Here is a 19,062-nt window from a genome sequence, read left to right as displayed (position 1 = left end):
GAACTAAGTTTATGTTTTAGTGATGCTCGACTCGAATGTAACGAAAGTGCCCTCGTAAGAGGAAAACGATTAAGATTTATTAAGTTGATTATGGTGGAGTTGGTCAAATTGGTCGGTCATGCAAACGAGGCTGGTACTCAGAAGGATCCGAGCTTACGTGGTCGAAAGTTCAAGCACGTAGACGCCAAAAAGTAAGAACGTGGTCTAGAATGCAAAGGGAGAAGAGAAGGGCGGACACTCGCGTGAGAAATATGAGGAACGAAGGCTCCTATTTATACTAATCACGTGAAGGAATTAGGGTTTTCGGAGAAACTTTGGAAGTGAATCTCGAAAAGATATGAAAAGATACGAAAAATACGCAGAAAAGGACCTGGGAAGAGGCGCAGCAGTCACTGCGTCCCTTGGAAGAGGCGCAACACCTGCTGCGTGTGTTCCCAGTTGGTTTCCTCCTGCGGAAGAAAGATTTCCGTGTTTAATTTATGGAATAACGGATTAATCTTATTTTCCTTAATATTTTGTATGAATATTACGGGAAATCCTTTACCAAAGATTAAAATATTGTGAAATATGGAATAGAAATATCTGGAACATTCCAGAACATTCTGACTCGGGATTTAGAGGTTATCAGAAAATGAAGACGGTTTTAGGCCCGGACTCCAAATGTACTCTAATTACTGTCAAAACGACCGTATCGGCGCGTAGATGACAATTAAGAGGTAGACATTAGTGTTTGAGCAATCACTTGATGATAAACTTACGAACTATCACAAATCGTTCCGCGTACCAAACATGCGGCCCAATCATCACCGGGTGGTTTGCGGGAGGTGCAGAAATGAGGTATCTACAGGGTGATGATGTCAACATAACACACGAGAACCGAGAACAAGGTTTGAGAGAAGACTAAGGAATAATTGGGAGAGAGAGCGAGTGGCGAACTTCGGGGACGAAGTTCATTTTAAGGATGGAAGATTGTAATACTCGGATAATTTGGGACCCACAGAGGACCTATGGACACGTGGGGGAACCCACGTATACTCGGAAATAAAGGATGTGCCCTCCCGCGAGACCAAGTAAGACCTAAACTAGACCAAGTAAGACCTAAACTAGACCTAGAAGACTTCCACTAGACCTAGTAGAACCTCCAACAGATCAAGTGAGTGTCTCTCGGCCGAGTACAGAGCATACTCGACCGAGTGAGTGTCACTCGGTCGAGTGAACCGGTCACTCGGTCGAGTGACACTGTGTTGTACCTGTAGATACCCATATCTGTCGATATTGGCATTTATAGAAATCTCATCAAAACACCCGATGATGATAGGACGACATGTATTCACTAGTTGGCATTGTCATTATTTCGAGTTCGTTTTACGATGTAGAATGGGCGTCGTCGACGAAGCGTTTTATTAATGATATTTAATTTAAATGTCTTAATTCTTATTTAATTTAAAAGATGTTTAAATTAAGAGTTTTAATTCATTTTATTTATTTAATTTGAATTTATTTTCTCAAGTTTGTTTTATTGAAAATAAAATAAATATTTGATTTGAAAAATCGTTTTATGAGTGTATTTGATTTGAAAATTTATTTATTTTAATGTCTTATTTGATTTGAAAAATCGATTTCGAAAGTTGAGAACTCGATTTAATCACACGATTTGTGAGCTAGTTTTATGCTTGATTTGGGCTCGATTTTCGACGCACTTTCGACCCAACTTCCTCTCCCAGAACCCGCGTTCGATTCTTAGCCAAAGCCTACCCCAAAACCTTTGTTTAACCCACCCAAATCTCGTTCCAAACATCCCCCCAACACAGCCCAATTCCTTCCTTTACCCGTGTTTCTATAGCCCATCGAAAGCCCTTCTAAACCGACTCAAACTTGGTCCAAACCCGCAACCCATCACCACCAACCCATGATCCACATTACCTACAACAACCCAGCACCTAGACCACCTCGAAACACTTCCACAAGTCCATCCAAAACAGGCCCAAAAACGAAACAGCCCACGACCCTCTTGTTTTCGTTTAGCTCAAACCCGAGTCCAAAACCCGCTCCAAACACCACTTAAACCCGTGCCCAATAACCCTAAACCATACCCTAGTATCCTACCCATATTACCCTAGCTTAACCACCAATAAAACCCCTCATACAAACCCTAAAACCCCACGAAATTGCTGTTGGACAGCAGCTATGCGCAGAGCAGCCCGTCTGCCTCTCCCCTTTTAAACCCTACTTTAACTCCCTATAAATACCTCCCCTCTACCATACATTCGATTCTCTAAGCTCTCCATACATACTACCATCACTCACCAGCATCAATCTCCACAAACAAACCCTAGTTGCCTCTCAAAACCCTCGACAAAACCGACATACAAAACTGAGAATCAGTTTGTGTGTCCTCCTTTCAACCCTTCTTTCAACCATCAAACCTCCATTAATACTCGCGTTTATTGCTCCTAATTAACCATATAACATCAATCTACATCCTAGACATATATTCACGAGCCAAATTGACCTTGAGAGCACACGAATCCCCTCGAAAAACAGAGTGTCATACACTCTGTTTTCGCGGCTTTTCCTGTCTGTCCAGTTCTGTTTGTGCTCATTTTTCGTTACCAATACCTTAGAACGAGCTTGTTTTGTTTTAAGATATCTATTCTAATCTATTTCTAGTTTTTAAAACATCTTTCAAATCTAATTTTCATCGAGAAACGAGTGAGAAATTGCAGTTTGAAAGTTGCTGTCCAGGTTTACCTAAAAACGTGTTGTTGCTTCGTCGACGACGGCCCCTCGAGATAAAATCTACGATCGATTACGACCCAAGAAGGTGTCAACGATACATGTAGGTTGAGGGTGTATAAAAATCTCTCCTTTCTCCCTTTTAATTCCGTCTTTTAATTATGTTTATTACATCGTATTATTATCGTATAAATTGTTAATTATGATATAATTAGTATAGATACGAGTATGAGTTAAAGTGCTAATTTGAATACCCGCGTTGACTTGAGTTGGGGAAAGAAAGCCGCTAGATTGGTCGGTCGTTTCCCCTTCTCATCTACATATCCTCGTATTCAGATTCGAACAGAACTAAACCAACTAATTTGTTTTAATAAACGATGTTTATTGTATCTTGTTGTTGTTGAATGAAGGAGAAAGGGATTAGTAGTATGGATGTGATGATGGATGGCCTTTGTATGTTGGATTTGTCTTATGTTAGGATAAGAATTATTCTATGTTTATCGCATGACGAATTTAACATGTTTGATTGATTTAATTGAATTTATCTTGTTTAAATTAGTTTGATTTGAGCATGATGATTGAATTTATGAACTACACTTGTCTTAATTTGTTAAAGTTTATGTCTTTGATTATTAAAGCATGTTAATTTGATTATCTTATCATGTTTTATTTAATTAATTCACATGCTTGTTAATCTATCTTATGCTAAAGAGTAAGAATATCTCTTTCCTTCCTCTCTTTGTTTGTTTCTTGTTAGAATAGCTAAATGAACTCCATATGCTAAAATAACTTGACGAGTTGTATGCATTAAATCGACACATAATGAAATTCACATGTTAAGGTTTAAAACAATGATTGCATACTCGCATGAGATACGTATCCAGAATAGCCATCGTTTTATTTAAAAAAGACCGTTATAGTTACGGGCGGGGTTGGGTGTTAATTAATGAAATTAAAATAAACTTCCCAACACGTAATCTCACAAGAACTTAAAATCTCTACTATTTGGTTTCTAAATTCCATTTAAAAATTTAGTGGCGACTCTTTCAAAATCAAAAGTGTTTAATATGAAATAATAAACATAAAGTGGATGTAAATTCCCTTGTCCACAATTTGGCGACTCCGCTGGGGACAGTGAAACTTGAAAAGTAAAACAATGGCTATTAGGAATATCTATCACATGCATTTTTCTATGTTAATCATGCATAAACCCCTTGAGACTTTAGGATTCGGACCATCCTCCTCGAGAGCTTTCTTTTAAGCTCGAGATAAGGGGATGACATCCATTGTGTCTAATTTAAATATCAAAGGTGCTTCCATGCGATTATCAAGTGCATACCTACCATATAGCAACGTGCATATGGGGGGAGACCACTCATTTAATCTCGTGGGATCACTGGCACGGACCTTCTTTTAGAAGACCGACCGAGACTTAGAAGAGTCTAGGCTCGTGCATAGCATCCATAATATGTGAATGACTAAGTGCTACTTGTCTTCCCAAGTCTGTTTTCAAAACCAAGTCCTTTTTCAACACCCATCCTTGGATCAATGTTTTCGAAACAAACGGTTTACCCACCCCCTATTTTCGAAATTTCTGGACCTAGTTTAGGTCCAAATCTTTAAACCTCTTTTCAATCCCGAACTTTTGAACCTACCTCTTTTGAAAAAAAGGATCATTTCCAAGTCGAAGTGCTGCCGTATTAGGATTACAATTTTGACCAAATCAAGCTTTTTATAAAACGGCATGCTGCCCATTTTAAAAGCTTATTTCGATTCAATCCTTTTCAATTTCAAAATCCAATAAACCATAATCCAAACCTAAATATTTGATTTAAAAATAAAATAAATATTTTATTTTAAATATTTGATTTGAAAAATCGTTTTATGAGTGTATTTGATTTGAAAAATTATTTATTTTAATGTCTTATTTGAGTTGAAAAATCGATTTTGAAAGTTGAAAACTCGTTTTAATCACGCGATTTGTGAGCTCGTTTTATGTTTGATTTGGGCTCGATTTTCGACGCACTTTCGACCCAACTTCCTCTCCCATAACCCGCGTTCGATTATTAGCCAAAGCCTACCCCAAACCCTTTGTTTAACCCACCCAAATCTCGTTCCAAACATCCCCCCAACACAGCCCAATTCCTTCCTTTACCCGTGTTTGTATAGCCCATCGAAAGCCCTTCTAAACCGACTTAAACTTGGTCCAAACCCGCAACCCATCACCACCAACCCGTGCTCCACATTACCCACAACAACCCAGCACCTAGAACACCTCGAAACACTTCCACAAGTCCATCCAAAACAGGCCCCAAAATGAAACAGCCCACGACCCCCCTGTTTTCGTTCAGCTCAAACGCGAGTCAAAAACTCGCTCCAAACACCACTTAAACCCGTGCCCAATAACCCTAAACCATACCCTAGTATCCTACCCATATTACCCTAGCTTAACCACCAAGAAAACCGCTCATACAAACCCTAAAACCCCACGAAATAGCTGCTGGACAGCAGCTATGCGCAGAGCAGCCCGTCTGCCTCTCCCCTTTTAAACCCTACTTTAACTCCCTATAAATACCTCCCTTATGTCATACATTCGATTCTCTAAGCTCTCCATACATACTACCATCACTCACCAGCATCAATCTCCACAAAAAAACCCTAGTTGCCTCTCAAAACCCTCGACAAAACCGACATACAAAACTGAGAATCAGTTTGTGTGTCCTCCTTTCAACCATCAAACCTCGATTAAAACTCACGTTTATTGCTCCTAATTAACCATATAACATCAATCTACATCTCAGACAATGATTCACAAGCTAAATTGACCTTGAGAGCACATGAATTCCCTCGAAAAACAGAGTGTCATACACTCTGTTTTCGGAGCTTTTCCTGTCTGTCCAGTTCTCTTTATGCTCGTTTTTCATGACCAATACCTCAGAACGAGCTTGTTTTGTTTTAAGATATCTGTTCTAATCTCTTTCTAGTTTTCAAAACACCTTTCAAATCTAATTTTCATCGAGAAACGAGTGAGAATTGCAGTTTGAGAGTTGATGTCCAGGTTTACCAAAAAACGTGTTGTTGCTTTGTTGCTTCGTGGACGACGGCCCCTCGAGATAAAATCTACGATCGATTACGACCCAAGACGGTGTCAACGATACATGTAGGTTGAGGGTGCATAAAAATCTCTCCTTTCTCCCTTTTAATTCCGTCTTTTAATTATGTTTATTACATCGTATTATTAACGTATAAATTGTTAATTATGAAATAATTAGTATAGATACGAGTATGAGTTAAAGTACTAATTTGAATACCCGCGTTGACTTGAGTTCAGGAAAGAAAGCCGCTAGATTGGTTGGTCATTTCCCCTTCTCATCTACATATCCTCGTATTCAGATTCGGACAGAACTAAACCAACTAATTTGTTTTAATAAACGATGTTTATTGTATCTTGTTGTTGTTGAATGAAAGAGAAAGGGATTAGTAGTATGGATGTGCCGATGGATGGCCTTTGTATGTTGGATTTGTCTTCTGTTAGGATAAGAATTATTCTATGTTTATCGCATGACGAATTTTACATGTTTGAATTATTTAATTGATTTTATCTTGTTTAAATTAGTTTGATTTGAGCATGATGATTGAATTTATGAACTACACTTGTCTGAATTTGTTAAAGTTTATGTCTTTGATTATTAAAGCATGTTAATTTGATTATCTTATCATATTTTATTTAATTAATTCATATGTTTGTTAATCTATCTTATGCTAAAGAGTAAGAATATCTCTTTCCTTCCTCTCTTTGTATGTTTCTTGCTAGAATAGCTAAATGAACTTCATATGCTAAAATAACTTGACGAGTTAAATGCATTAAATCGACATAGAATGAAATTCACATGTTAGGGTTTAAAACAATGATTGCATACTCGCATGAGATACGTATCCAGAATAGCCATCGTTTTATTTAAAAAAGGACCGTTATAGTTACGGGCGGGGTTGGGTATTAATTAATGAAATTAAAATAAACTTCCCAACACGTAATCTCACAAGAACTTAAAATCTCTACAATTTGGTTTCTAAATTCCATTTAAAAATTTAGTGGCGACTCTTTCAAAATCAAAAGTGTTTAATATGAAATAATAAACATAAAGTGGATGTAAATTCCCTTGTCCACAATTTGGCGACTCCGCTGGGGACAGTGAAACTTGAAAAGTAAAACAATGGCTATTAGGAATATCTATCACATGCATTTTTCTATGTTAATCATGCATAAACCTCTTGAGACTTTAGGATTCGGACCATCCTCCTTGAGAGCTTTGTTTTACGATCGAGATAAGGGGATGACATCCACTGTGTCTAATTTAAATATCAAAGGTACTTCCATGCGATTATCAAGTGCCATACCTACCATATAGCAACGTGCATATGGGGGGAGACCACTCATTTAATCTCGTGGGATCACTGGCACGGACCTTCTTTTAGAAGACCGACCGAGAGTTAGAAGAGTCTAGGTTCATGCATAGCATCCATAATATGTGAATGACTAAGTGCTACTTGTCTTCTCAAGTCTTTTTTCAAAACCAAGTCCTTTTTCAAAACCCATCCTTGGATCAATGTTTTCGAAACAAACGGTTTACCCACACCCTATTTTCGAAATTTCTGGACCTAGTTTAGGTCCAAATCTTTAAACTTCTTTTCAATCTCGAACTTTAGAACTTACCTCCTTTGAAAAAAGGAACATTTCTAAGTCGAAGTGCTGCCGAATTAGGATTACAATTTTGACCAAATCAAGCTTTTTATAAAACGGCATGTTGCCCATTTTAAAAGCTTATTTCGATTCAATCCTTTTCAATTTCAAAATCCAATAAACCATAATCCAAACCTAACCCAAACTTAGAATAGAGTTTAAGTCAGTTGGGTCAAGTCTAGTCTAGTTGCTCTAGTTTAAGCCATGTTTGGTTTTATCTAGGGCTCAAGTGAACCAAGCTTGTCTAGGCTAGAACTCAACCATAGTGGGTTACCTAAGTCACCTCTTAGGTCCAAGTCAAGTAGGTCAACCACTTGGTCAAAGTCTAAGCCACAAAAATACCCCATCTAAAACACTATGGGGCGTCCCCCTTTCCAAACCAATGAGCCATGTCTGGTTTCGATCACGGTTTAGTCACACCAAGTCTATGTCAAGTCTATGCTAAGTCTGTATCAAGTCTATGTCTAGTCCAGTCTAAGTCAGTTGAGTCAGGTTTTAGTCCTAGTTAGGTCTAGAACCCCTCTCATACACCTTAACCTTGCACAAGTGAGTCACTTAGCTCATTTACCTGGTCTAAGTCTGTCTTTGAGTCAGGTCTGAGTCAAAGGTCGAGTCTACGAGTTGAGTCCTTTTTGTGCAGGGGTTTGATTCACATTTTTTATTAGTTCGGGGTTTCTTTGTAGAAAGGCCGCCCCAGACCAAAATAATGTCAACGGAAGCACTATTGGCTAAGATGAACGACACTTTGGAGTTGCTTACAGCTCGCTTGGCTGCAGTTGAGACTAAAGTAGGTGGGGAGACTCCTGTAACCACCACCCTGGAAATGTCTGAGCTTGAAAGGCGATTCAAGCTTGTGGAAGACCAACTTAAGCTCTCTCAAGGGGAGAGCATCCACTACGAGAATGCTAGGGCTTATGCCCCAATCCAGGAGGAGCTCCCTAAGAACTTCGTGCCCACAGATATCTCTAAATTCAAGGGAACTGAAAATCCTCTGCAGCACATTAAGTCCTATAAAGAACACCTTGCTCTGAAGAGTGTGCCTACGAGCATGCTAACTGCTATCTTTGCCCAATCCTTGGAGGAACATCCAAGGGCATGGTTTTACAACCTAGATCTAAAGAATTACCCCACGTTCGAAGATCTAACTACTGAGTTCTATAGGCATTATGCTGACAATGCCGAAATCCAGACAACAATGAGGACTCTCGAGGTTATGAACCAGAGAGAAAAGGAATGCTTTACTGATTTTCTGGCTCGTTGGCGCGCTGAAAGCGTGAAATTGACCAAGAAACCCGAAGAGGTCGATATGGTCGATAAGTTTGTAAAAAATCTGCAACCAGCTTACCGTAATGAGCTAAAATATCAAAACTTTAGCACATTCAAAGACTTGACTCCAATTGGGAGGAAAATCGAAGATGACCTCCGTACGGCGGAGTTTTATAAACCCAAGGGATACCCTGGGGCTTCCTCCTCTAAATCAAAAGTAACTACTAGTGCCAATCATGTTCAAGCTATTAATTTCCTAGGAGGAACTTCCAAGAAACCACAACGCTCTACTCCAATAATGTTTACTGACATTGGGTGTACTTATACGTATGCCCTTGAAAGACTCAAGGCCCAAGGGAAGCTAAACCCAATCGGCCCAACTCCTGAACCACCCTTGGAACAACGACCCAAGTGGTACAGGCCGGAGGCATGCTGTGCCTACCACCAATGGAAGGGGCACGATACAGAAAAATATTTCCGCCTCAAGCATGAAATCCAAGATATGATTGAGAATGGAAAAATCCCAATACCTACTATGAAGCCCAATAATGTCACCAATCCATTTGGGGATCATTCAAATGCGGTGTTCGTCGAAGACAGCATCAATGTGTCCCACCTAATCCGTCCTATATGCTGCCTAAATGGTTTCCTTGTGGGGAATCACTTCATCGATTGCTCTAAATATCTCCCAAGCATAGAGAACGAAGTTAGATTTGGGGATTTTGCCACCGACTGTACCCCTTACATTCTCAGAAGTGCCAACGAAATCAATGGCATCTGGAATGATGATGAGGATAATGTGTACCTTGAGAAGGGCACAACAATCCCCTATACTCGGGACGAAGTCCAAAGCTAAGGAAAGAGGCTCTCGAGTCCAATCACTTGACACGAGCTGGCCGCCCATTTCGAGTGGAAAAGGCCATCTATGCTCCAACTGCACAAGCTAAGGAACCTACTGAAGTCGAGGCCCTTAGTGAGGAGATAACCCAAGAGGTCCCTCCCATTAAGCAGCTACAAAAGACTAAGGCCGATGTTTCTATCTGGGAGCTCATTTTGAGTTCATTCGAACATCGACAAGCCCTATTACAAGAACTAATGAGCATGAACGTGTCTCCAGATACTGTTCTAAATGACGTGGTGGCCCATGTTGTCCAAAATCCACCACGACTTGTCAATGCGGTAACCTTTTCTGATGAGGATCTACCCTCTATAGGGCCCAAACACGGCCTAGCCATGTATATTGCTGTGGCATGTCTTCAAAAGCATGTTCCTATGACCCTTGTCGATGACGGGTCAAATGTTAATGTTCTACCACTAAGGACAACACACGTTTTGGGCCTTGACAAAAAGGACCTCATCCAACCACTCAAACGGTTCGAGCCTTTGATGGGACGATTCGCAGGGTAATCGGGATTGTCGACTTAGTAATTCAAACTGGGCTCATTGAAAGGAAGGCTAGTTGTCAGGTCATTGGTGTGGCCTCATCCTTCAACTTATTACTGGGAAGGCCCTGGATCCATGGAGTGAAAGCTGTATCCTCCACTTTGCATAGAAAAATCAAAATCCCTCTCAAAGGAGAAAATGTCACCCTCGATGCTACCCCTATCGTAGTAACTGGGGGGGATCTGGCCTCAGAAGTAACACTCAATACCTCAAATGATGCTTGCGGGTTCGAGGTTATAAACGTGATTGACTCTTGTCCTGAATTAGAAAACATGGACTTGTATACTGGAAGTCACGTCTGTGAAACCATTCTCAAAACTGGGAAGTACTTTGGCTTTTCTTTATACCCTCGAAAGGAGGATACCTTGGTACTAAAGGGCGTGGTCCTTAAAGGAACGACGTTCGGGTTGGGATACGAGCCCACTGAACAAGATCTCGAAAAGAAAAGAAGGACAGTTACAGACCGAAAACCTTATCCACTAACACTGAATGGATGCTTCGTGAAAGCCGGAGAAGCAAAACGTTGTCTCAACTTTCCCGAACCTCTTTTTGACGAAAAGAGTAAGAAGTTGGTCCCTGGAATTGAAATATTCCAAGATTGTCACTACATTCCGGAGGATGTGCTATCTGTGACACCCAGAAAGGCCGGATCTACCCCTGTCGAAGACGGGAATGCCTTAGGTCTCCTTTTTGGGGAAGAGAGAGAAATGGAAAAACCAAACGAAGAGCTGGTTAGTATGATCATGCGAAGCGATAGGTTCGATCCCTCTACCCTCATCACTGATGTAGTTCCTAAAAGGACTATATCTGGATAGAGGAAAACTATTAAATGGACTGACAACAGAGGTTTGCTCTTCAAGCTGACCACAAGAGAAGGAGAAATGCTTAATCCAGATGAAGATTCTGAGTCTGAGTCTGAGTCTGAGTCTGATAAGAGTCTTAGGGTTGAGTCTAAAGAATCGAGTGTTGAAAACACCCCTTTCCTAGTCTTTCCTTTTGGTGTACCTCCCCCTAGCTCTGGTATTCCGGAGCCTATTCCGAATGCCACCCTCATTCCGCCACTAACCTCTGATCAGTTGGCTCAAATGTTAGCGCATTTCGCGCAGTTTCAAATTAATAATAAGATGAACCAGTTTGCTTATGACTCGTCTCCTTTACATTGCAATCCCATTTCTGAAAATGTTGGCTTTAATAATGACTTTGAGAATGAGGCCGGGAAGGGACTAGTTGAAGAAGAGGAAGATGAGATAGTACCGCCTCCGCAATTGGTTAAGGGGTTAGAGGAATACGACCAAAGAAACTCTGTTATCGAAGATACGGAAACCATCAATGTAGGAACCACCTTAGAACCCAGAGAACTCAAAATAGGTACCACTCTAGATCCTACAGAAAAACAAGGGTTCATAGATTTGCTGAATGAGTTCAAAGATGTCTTTGCATGGTCTTACAGAGACATGCCAGGAATCGATAGGGAAATTGCAGGACACAAAATCCCAATCAAGCCAGCGTTCAAACCAATCAAACAAAAATTACGTAGAATGCGTACTGAGTGGTCTTTGAAAGTCAAAGAAGAAATCGATAAACAACTCAAGGCCGGGTTTATTAAAGTATCTGAGTATTCAGATTGGGTAGCCAATGTAGTACCAGTACCTAAGAAGGATGGGAAAGTCCGTGTGTGTGTGGAATTCCGAGATTTGAACAAAGCCAGTCCGAAAGATGACTTTCCATTACCTCACATCGATATCTTGGTTGACAATACCGCGAATCATGCCCTACTATCTTTCAAGGATGGGTATGCTGGATATAATCAGATAAAGATGGCCGAGGAAGATATGCACAAAACCGCGTTTATCACGCATTGAGGAACCTATTGTTACACGGTAATGCCCTTTGGGTTGATAAATGTCGGGGCAACGCACCAAAGAATCGTGATAATGTTATTGCACAATATGATGCATAAGGAATTCGAGGTGTATGTCGATGACATGATTGTGAAATTAAAAGAACGTGACGGTCATCCAAAGGCCTTACGAAAATTCCTTGAAAGATTAACGAAATATAACATGAGGTTGAACCCTCAAAAATGCGTCTTCGGGGTTACTTTCGGGAAGCTCCTGGGTCACATCGTCAGCCACCATGGTATTGAGATTGATCCTTTGAAAATCAAGGCCATTATGGAAATGCCTCATCCCAAAACTGAGAAAGAAATTCGAGGTTTCCTGGGTCGAATCCAATATATAAGCCGCTTTGTCTCGAAGTTGACAATGATATGTGAACCGATCTTTAAGAAATTGAAAGTCGGAGAACACAAGATGTGGGATGACGAATGTCAAGCCGCATTTGACAGGATCAAAGAAGTTATGTCTGCTCCACCTGTGCTTGGTCCACCCATAGCCGGATTGCCACTATCCTTGTATCTAACAGTAACAGATACCGCGATGGGAGCAATGTTGGCCCAAACTGTGGAAAACGAAGAAAGGGCAATTTACTACATCAGTAAAAAGTTCTTAGAATATGAAGCTAAGTACACCACGTTAGAAAAAATATGCCTAGCCCTAGTCTGGGCAACAAAGAAGCTGAGACACTATATGCTGTGTTATAGTGTCAGTATATACTCCAGAATGGATCCAATCAAATACCTGTTTGATAAACCAGTATTAAATGGCAGAATGTCGAGATGAACTCTCATGTTAGCTGAATTCGATCTTAAGTACGTACCCTTGAAAGCAGTGAAAGGAAGGGTTGTCTCCGACTTCCTCGCTGACAATCCAATAGAGGAAGACAGTGTTACGAACATGTGGTCTTTCCCAGATGAAAACGTGGTTCATGTCAAAGATGAAGTATGGGATCTTTATTTCGATGGAGCATCGAGTAGCATGGGATATGGGGTCGGAATCCTCCTCATTTTACCAAAGGGAGAACATGTACCTGTATCCATCAAGTTAGATTTCCTCACCACCAACAATGCTGCTGAGTACGAAGCATGCCTACTGGGTTTGCGCAGTGCTATCAGTCTAAATATAAAGAGGTTACTGGTACATGGTGACTCATCTTTAGTCATTAACCAAGTAACAGGGTCGTGGAATATCAAAAGTAATAGTCTGGTACCTTACCAGGCTAAGATAGAGGAATTGGAAAAGTATTTCGGGGAAATACACTATGTCCATTTACCCAGAGAAAAGAATCAATTCGCCAACGCTCTGTCTAAGTTGGCAGCCTTGGTTAACATCCCAGATCATATAGACAGCATGCCACTATGTGTAGAATGAAGATCGGCACCATCATACATAAATGAGATTAATGGCACTGAGGAAGATGAGATCGAACCTTCGTACACATCAATCTTGAAATTCAAAGACACAGGAGAATACCCTGACAACCTCGATGCTCGGGGAAAGCGAGTATTACGGATGCTCTCGACCCAGTTCGTCGAGGCTAATGGAGGGCAACTATACAAAAAGACCGCGCAAGGCGTCTTATTGCAATGTATTGGTCAAAAGACAGCCGACAAAGTCATAGAGGAGGTTCATGACGGGGAATGTGGACCCCACATGAATGCTCACATGTTGACTCGTAAGATCATGAGACTTGGTTATTACTGGACCACAATGGAAGCAGATTGCCGACATTATGTTCGACATTGCCACAATTGCCAGATATTTGGAAATGTACAGCATGTACCACCCTCGATCTATGCTATATACCATGACATCACCTTGGCCTTTTTTAACCTGGGGGATCGACATTATCGAAAAGGTCAACCCTTCTGGGTTAGGAGGACATTGTTTCATTTTGGTCGCAATCGACTACTTCACGAAGTAAGTAGAATCCAAGTCTTATAAAGTGCTAAAAGCAAAGCAAGTAGCACAGTTCATTCAAAATGAGATCATTTGTTGATATGGGACACCCCACGAACTCATCAGTGATAACGGGACCCATTTCAAAGCTGAAACGGAGGTTATACTCGAAAAGTATAAAATCAAGCACCATAAGTCATCACCATACAGGCCAGAGACAAATGGGGCTGTAGAAGCTGCCAATAGAACACTTACATCCATTTTGAGGAAAATGTCTCATAACTATAAAGATTGGCCATTTAAGATACCCTTTGCCTTGTGGGGATATAGAACTTCAATCAGAATAGCCACGGGGGCAACCCCGTACTATTTGGTTTATGGGATGGAGGCAGTTCAGCCCATAGAACTAGAGGTACCATCCCTAAGGATATTACTTGAGAGCCAAGTTCCTGAAGCAGATTGGGTCCAAGCCAGATATGACTCTTTAGTTTTACTGGATGAACGACGCTTGAACGCGTTGTATCAGGTTCAACTCTATAACAAAAGGATAGAAAGGGCTTTTAATAAGAAGGTGAAACCTAGAAAAATCAAAGAAGGAGATTACTTGTTGAAATCGGTTCGTGCACTACTGCCAGTAGACCCGAGGGGTAAATTTAAACCAAATTGGACAGACCCGTATTTGGTGAAAAGAATTCTGACAGGAGGAGCGGTTCAGCTAACTGATCTAGATGGAAACGACTTTTTGAATCCTACAAATATGGACCAGTTGAAAAAATATTATCCCTAAAGACCTCATTCTCAAATGTTATGAAATAAAATTCGGATTGCATTTGTATTTGAGTCTAGTTTCAAAGTCTGACATTCGCTATCTCTGTATTATGAATTATGAACTACAAACCCGGTTTGATTCTGTTGAAAAGTAGATACGTAGGCAACTCTTTAAAAGAGTACAACCAAAACAATGTAATTCTAAATGCAAAACTGGGAATTTCTAATAAATAACATTTCCTTTATTTATTTCAATAATTTCGGGCGAAGCCCATAGTGTCTAAACCATCTAATAATAATAAAACATAATATAATGGCTACCTATCCCTCATATAGCCGAGTCATGTAAACCATCACGAGACTAAGTCTCACCCATCTTCACTCTAGCCCGTTTCTTCGGAGGAAGTGCACTTTCTTCACGCGGGCCTAGTCTGTCTTTTGCACTTGGTCGGGGACCCAATCTCTCAGCCAATGTCGGCCCATCATCGGCCTTTACCCCCAATATTTTCGAAACACTTGAGACCTTAGGATCATCTTTAGGGTTTTTATCAGTTTTAGGTTCAGACTCGGTCGCAGTTAAATTCATTTCAAAGAATGCTCGATTTTTGAGGCATTCCTCATAGTACTTCTAGGCTACAACATCATCCTTTTGAAGTTTCCTTATGATTTCGGGGGAAGTTTCTTTGACCCATCTTAAGTATAAAGGAGACACCCATGTCGAGGGAATTAGCTTGGGCAGGCGCCATAAGGTCCTGTGGTGCCAGGCATAGAGCCATGCCTAGCAACGAGAGTGAGTGAGGTTGAAGGGCAGTCCTGGGGCGGTTTCCATCAAGGGAATCATTTGTGGCCGGCCAATTTGTCGAAGAACGCGGTCCGGATAAATATAGATAGGGTGATCCAAACCCAATAGAGGAATATGTCTTGTCTTATCAGCATCAGAAAGGCCTGTGAAAGAGTCTATAGCCAGCCCGGGTAAGACCCATCGAACATGGAACCCTACACCAGTAGTCAGCACTTCATGCCAATAAGCAGACTACCTATTCAATTTCCACCTCAGAGGCCGACTGATACAACGCCTCACATGATACTTCTCGGGGAGGGTAGAACAATCAAACAATACAAGGTGATCGAAGAGCCATACCTAGTAAAGGAAGGAAGTGAATAAGGAGAACAGAAAAAAGAAGAAAAAAAAAGAAAAAAAAAAAAAGAAGAAAACGACAAAGAAAGATAAAAAACCCGAACAAAAGAGCGAAAAGAAGAAGAAAACGAGAAGAAAGAGGGAAAAGAGGGGCAAAGCCTGTAGAAGTCGGGATGATTTAGTATAAGCAGCGGTCGGGTTAGCCTTTCTGATATCTAACCCTTTAATAGTCTCAGCCAAGATAATCTAAGCCGGATTTGAGTGGCTCTCCATCTGCTTCATGACACCAATAAGCCTAGTTTGACCTTCACAAGTAGGGATCTCTATGCTTCCTTCAAAGCAATAAAGATGTAATAAGATAAGTCCAAAAACCCGACGACGGTAAACTGTAGGAATTGCAGGATCATAGGCTTTTTGGAACTTATGGGCCAGTGTGAGTAAATTTCTCTATTTCCTTTTACGATGCTACGGGCTTCGTCACAGGACAAGCCCAAATAATCTCGGTATTTCCTCTCCCAATCCGGAATGGGATCGGGAATTACAGGTTCTTGTACATTTTTCTACCCTCCTAAGACAGTGAATTCTTCAGGAAGTGGGCATAACTCACCTTCAGGAAAGGCAAAGACATGGTGAATGGGATCCCACCTCTCTAGGCATTCATCTAAGAAAATGGTTTGAGGCAATATTTGTTTTTGGCAAAGTATCTGTTGAATACCCGAGTCAAGAAATGCTTGAGTTTCTCGCCCTTTGAATTCTTGGGCCCAACCTTTCATCATTCCAATTAATGGATTCATAACTAGAAGAGTTTTGAAGAAGGATGTGAGAAAGAAAGAATTAGATTTGTGATTTCTCCTCATGCCTTAGTCTCTTTATATAGGAAAATAAGAGGACTAAAATAAGGAAACCTGAAGAAATAAGGAAACCTGAAAGAATAAAGAAACCTGGAGAATAAGGAAGCCTGAAGAAATATGGAAACTGAGGGAATTCAGGAAACCTAAGGGAAATAGGAAAACCTGCCTAAACAAGGATTGACCACCATGCTTTCGGTCAAGGGAGAGGCCGCGGCACCCTTCAACCGGATTTTTTTTTTGTCCTTCTGCATCCCTTGCGCGGATTATTGTTGTCACATTTCGAAAGTCGGAACGGCTAATTTACATTTCTACCCTTATCAAGTCAAAATGTTTGAGTTAAAACCCGTACACACTTACGGCTTTTTATTTTTATTTTTGTTCGAAGGTAGCGGGCTACGCCCACGTCAGTCACGAGTCTCACCCTTTTGTCGCATTTCAAAATGCAAATCGAGTCTACCATATCCTTTCCCTTTTTGAAAATTGGGATTTCAAAAACTTTTTTTCAAAGATCGATGATCATTTCCATTTCCAAAATGCTTATCCGGGTCGATGGCCCATTTTCAAGTCCATTTTCAAAATGTTTATCCGGGTCGATGACCCATTTTTCATTTCCATTTTCAAAATTTCCATTTCCATTTCTATTTTCAAATGTCTATCCGGGTCGATGACCCAATTTCAAATCCAATTTCAAAATGCTTATCCGGGTCGATGGCCCATTTTCAAATCCTTTTTCAAGGATCGATGATCCAAATAGCAATACATCCCCAGCATGAAAATATTTTTCAAAATCCAGGCCTAAGGCCCATTTCAACAATGGTTGTTTCAAATCCAAGCTTCGGGTCGATGACTCAGTTTATCAAAAGGTTTCAACTTTCAAAGATCGATGATCTAAATGTGTGCTTATACGATAATATGATTATTTTTGTATTTGTTTTCCATGTTTCGAATGTAACAGGAAATGCTTCAACTGGGGGCTCTAAAGGCTTCTCCTTTAGACCCATTGCAACTAGGGGCTCCGAAGCCGTTGGCTTCAGAGACCATTATCAAAATCAACGGATGACATCCACAATCTAAATCAAATCAAATTCAAATCGATCCAATTCAATACAAAGTGGAGGAACTCCACAGCTGAAAGCAAAACTTTGAAGGAATGGTAACCTCATTTGGAAAACCCCATTCCATTCTGGGCATAGCTTAGCAGAATGCGTGCCAGCACTGTCGAACTATGATACGGGTTTGATTCTGTCACAACGGATATGTAGGCGCCTAAGGATAAGGCTCAACTCACCACCTTTTCAATGGGTCGATGACCACCGATGATTAATCCCCAGCGAAGCTTCAGGTATGATCTCTTCTTATGGCGGGCGAGCATATATACGCAAGTCTAATGGACTATAAACGACCCGCGAAATCCTCAGGTCGAAAGGGACCTGTGGTATACTTTGACTTTCGCCCTGTCCAAGGCTCAGTCAAAGTGGGGGCTCTGTAGATACCCATATCTGTCGATATTGGCATTTATAGAAATCCCGTCAAAACACCCGATGATGATAGGACGACATGTATTCACTAGTTGGCATTGTCATTATTTGGAGTTCGTTTTACGATGTAGAATGGGCGTCGTCGATGAAGCGTTTTATTAATGATATTTAATTTAAATGTTTTAATTCTTCTTTAATTTAAACGATGTTTAAATTAAGAGTTTTAATTCATTTTATTTATTTAATTTGAATTTATTTTCTCAAGTTTGTTTTATTGAAAATAAAATAAATATTTGATTTGAAAAATCGTTTTATGAGTGTATTTGATTTGAAAAATTATTTATTTTAATGTCTTATTTGATTTGAAAAATCGATTTCGAAAGTTGAAAACTCGTTTTTGATCACACGATTTGTGAGCTCGTTTTATGCTTGATTTGGCTCGATTTTTGACGCACTTTCGACCCAACTTCCTCTCCCATAACCCGCGTTCGATTCTTAGCCAAATCCTACCCCAAACCCTTTGTTTAACCCACCCAAATCTCGTTCCAAACATCCCCCCAACACAGCCCAATTCCTTCCTTTACCCGTGTTTGTATAGCCCATCGAAAGCCCTTCTAAACCGACTCAAACTTGGTCCAAACCCGCAACCCATCACCACCAACCCGTGCTCCACATTACGCAAAACAACCAGCACCTAGACCACCTCGAAACACTTCCACAAGTTCATCCAAAATAGGCCCCAAAACGAAACAACCCACGACCCCCCTGTTTTAGTTCAGCTCAAACCCGAGTCCAAAACCCGCTCTAAACACCACTTAAACCCGTGCCCAATAATCCTAAACCA

General features: G+C 40.6%; 2 protein-coding genes across 2 annotated transcripts; both read left to right on the top strand.

Moving 5' to 3' along the window:
• The first annotated feature begins 9,838 nt into the window (after positions 1–9,838).
• On the top strand, positions 9,839–12,867 carry LOC141590364 (uncharacterized). Its single transcript, XM_074410961.1, has 5 exons — positions 9,839–10,146; positions 10,194–10,917; positions 11,002–11,273; positions 11,637–11,853; positions 12,148–12,867. Exons 1-5 carry the CDS (start codon positions 9,839–9,841, stop codon positions 12,865–12,867), a joined length of 2,241 nt encoding a protein of 746 aa, XP_074267062.1.
• Positions 12,868–12,873: 6 nt separating this feature from the next.
• On the top strand, positions 12,874–14,770 carry LOC141590363 (uncharacterized). The gene is made up of 3 exons (XM_074410960.1): positions 12,874–13,446; positions 13,805–14,004; positions 14,110–14,770. Exons 1-3 carry the CDS (start codon positions 12,874–12,876, stop codon positions 14,768–14,770), a joined length of 1,434 nt encoding a protein of 477 aa, XP_074267061.1.
• Positions 14,771–19,062: the final 4,292 nt, after the last annotated feature.

The sequence above is a fragment of the Silene latifolia genome, chromosome 7, assembly GCF_048544455.1.
Source record: "Silene latifolia isolate original U9 population chromosome 7, ASM4854445v1, whole genome shotgun sequence".
Lineage (NCBI taxonomy): Eukaryota > Viridiplantae > Streptophyta > Magnoliopsida > Caryophyllales > Caryophyllaceae > Silene > Silene latifolia.
Note: the sequence above shows the minus strand (reverse complement) of the source record. Positions and strands in the feature narration are given on the sequence as shown.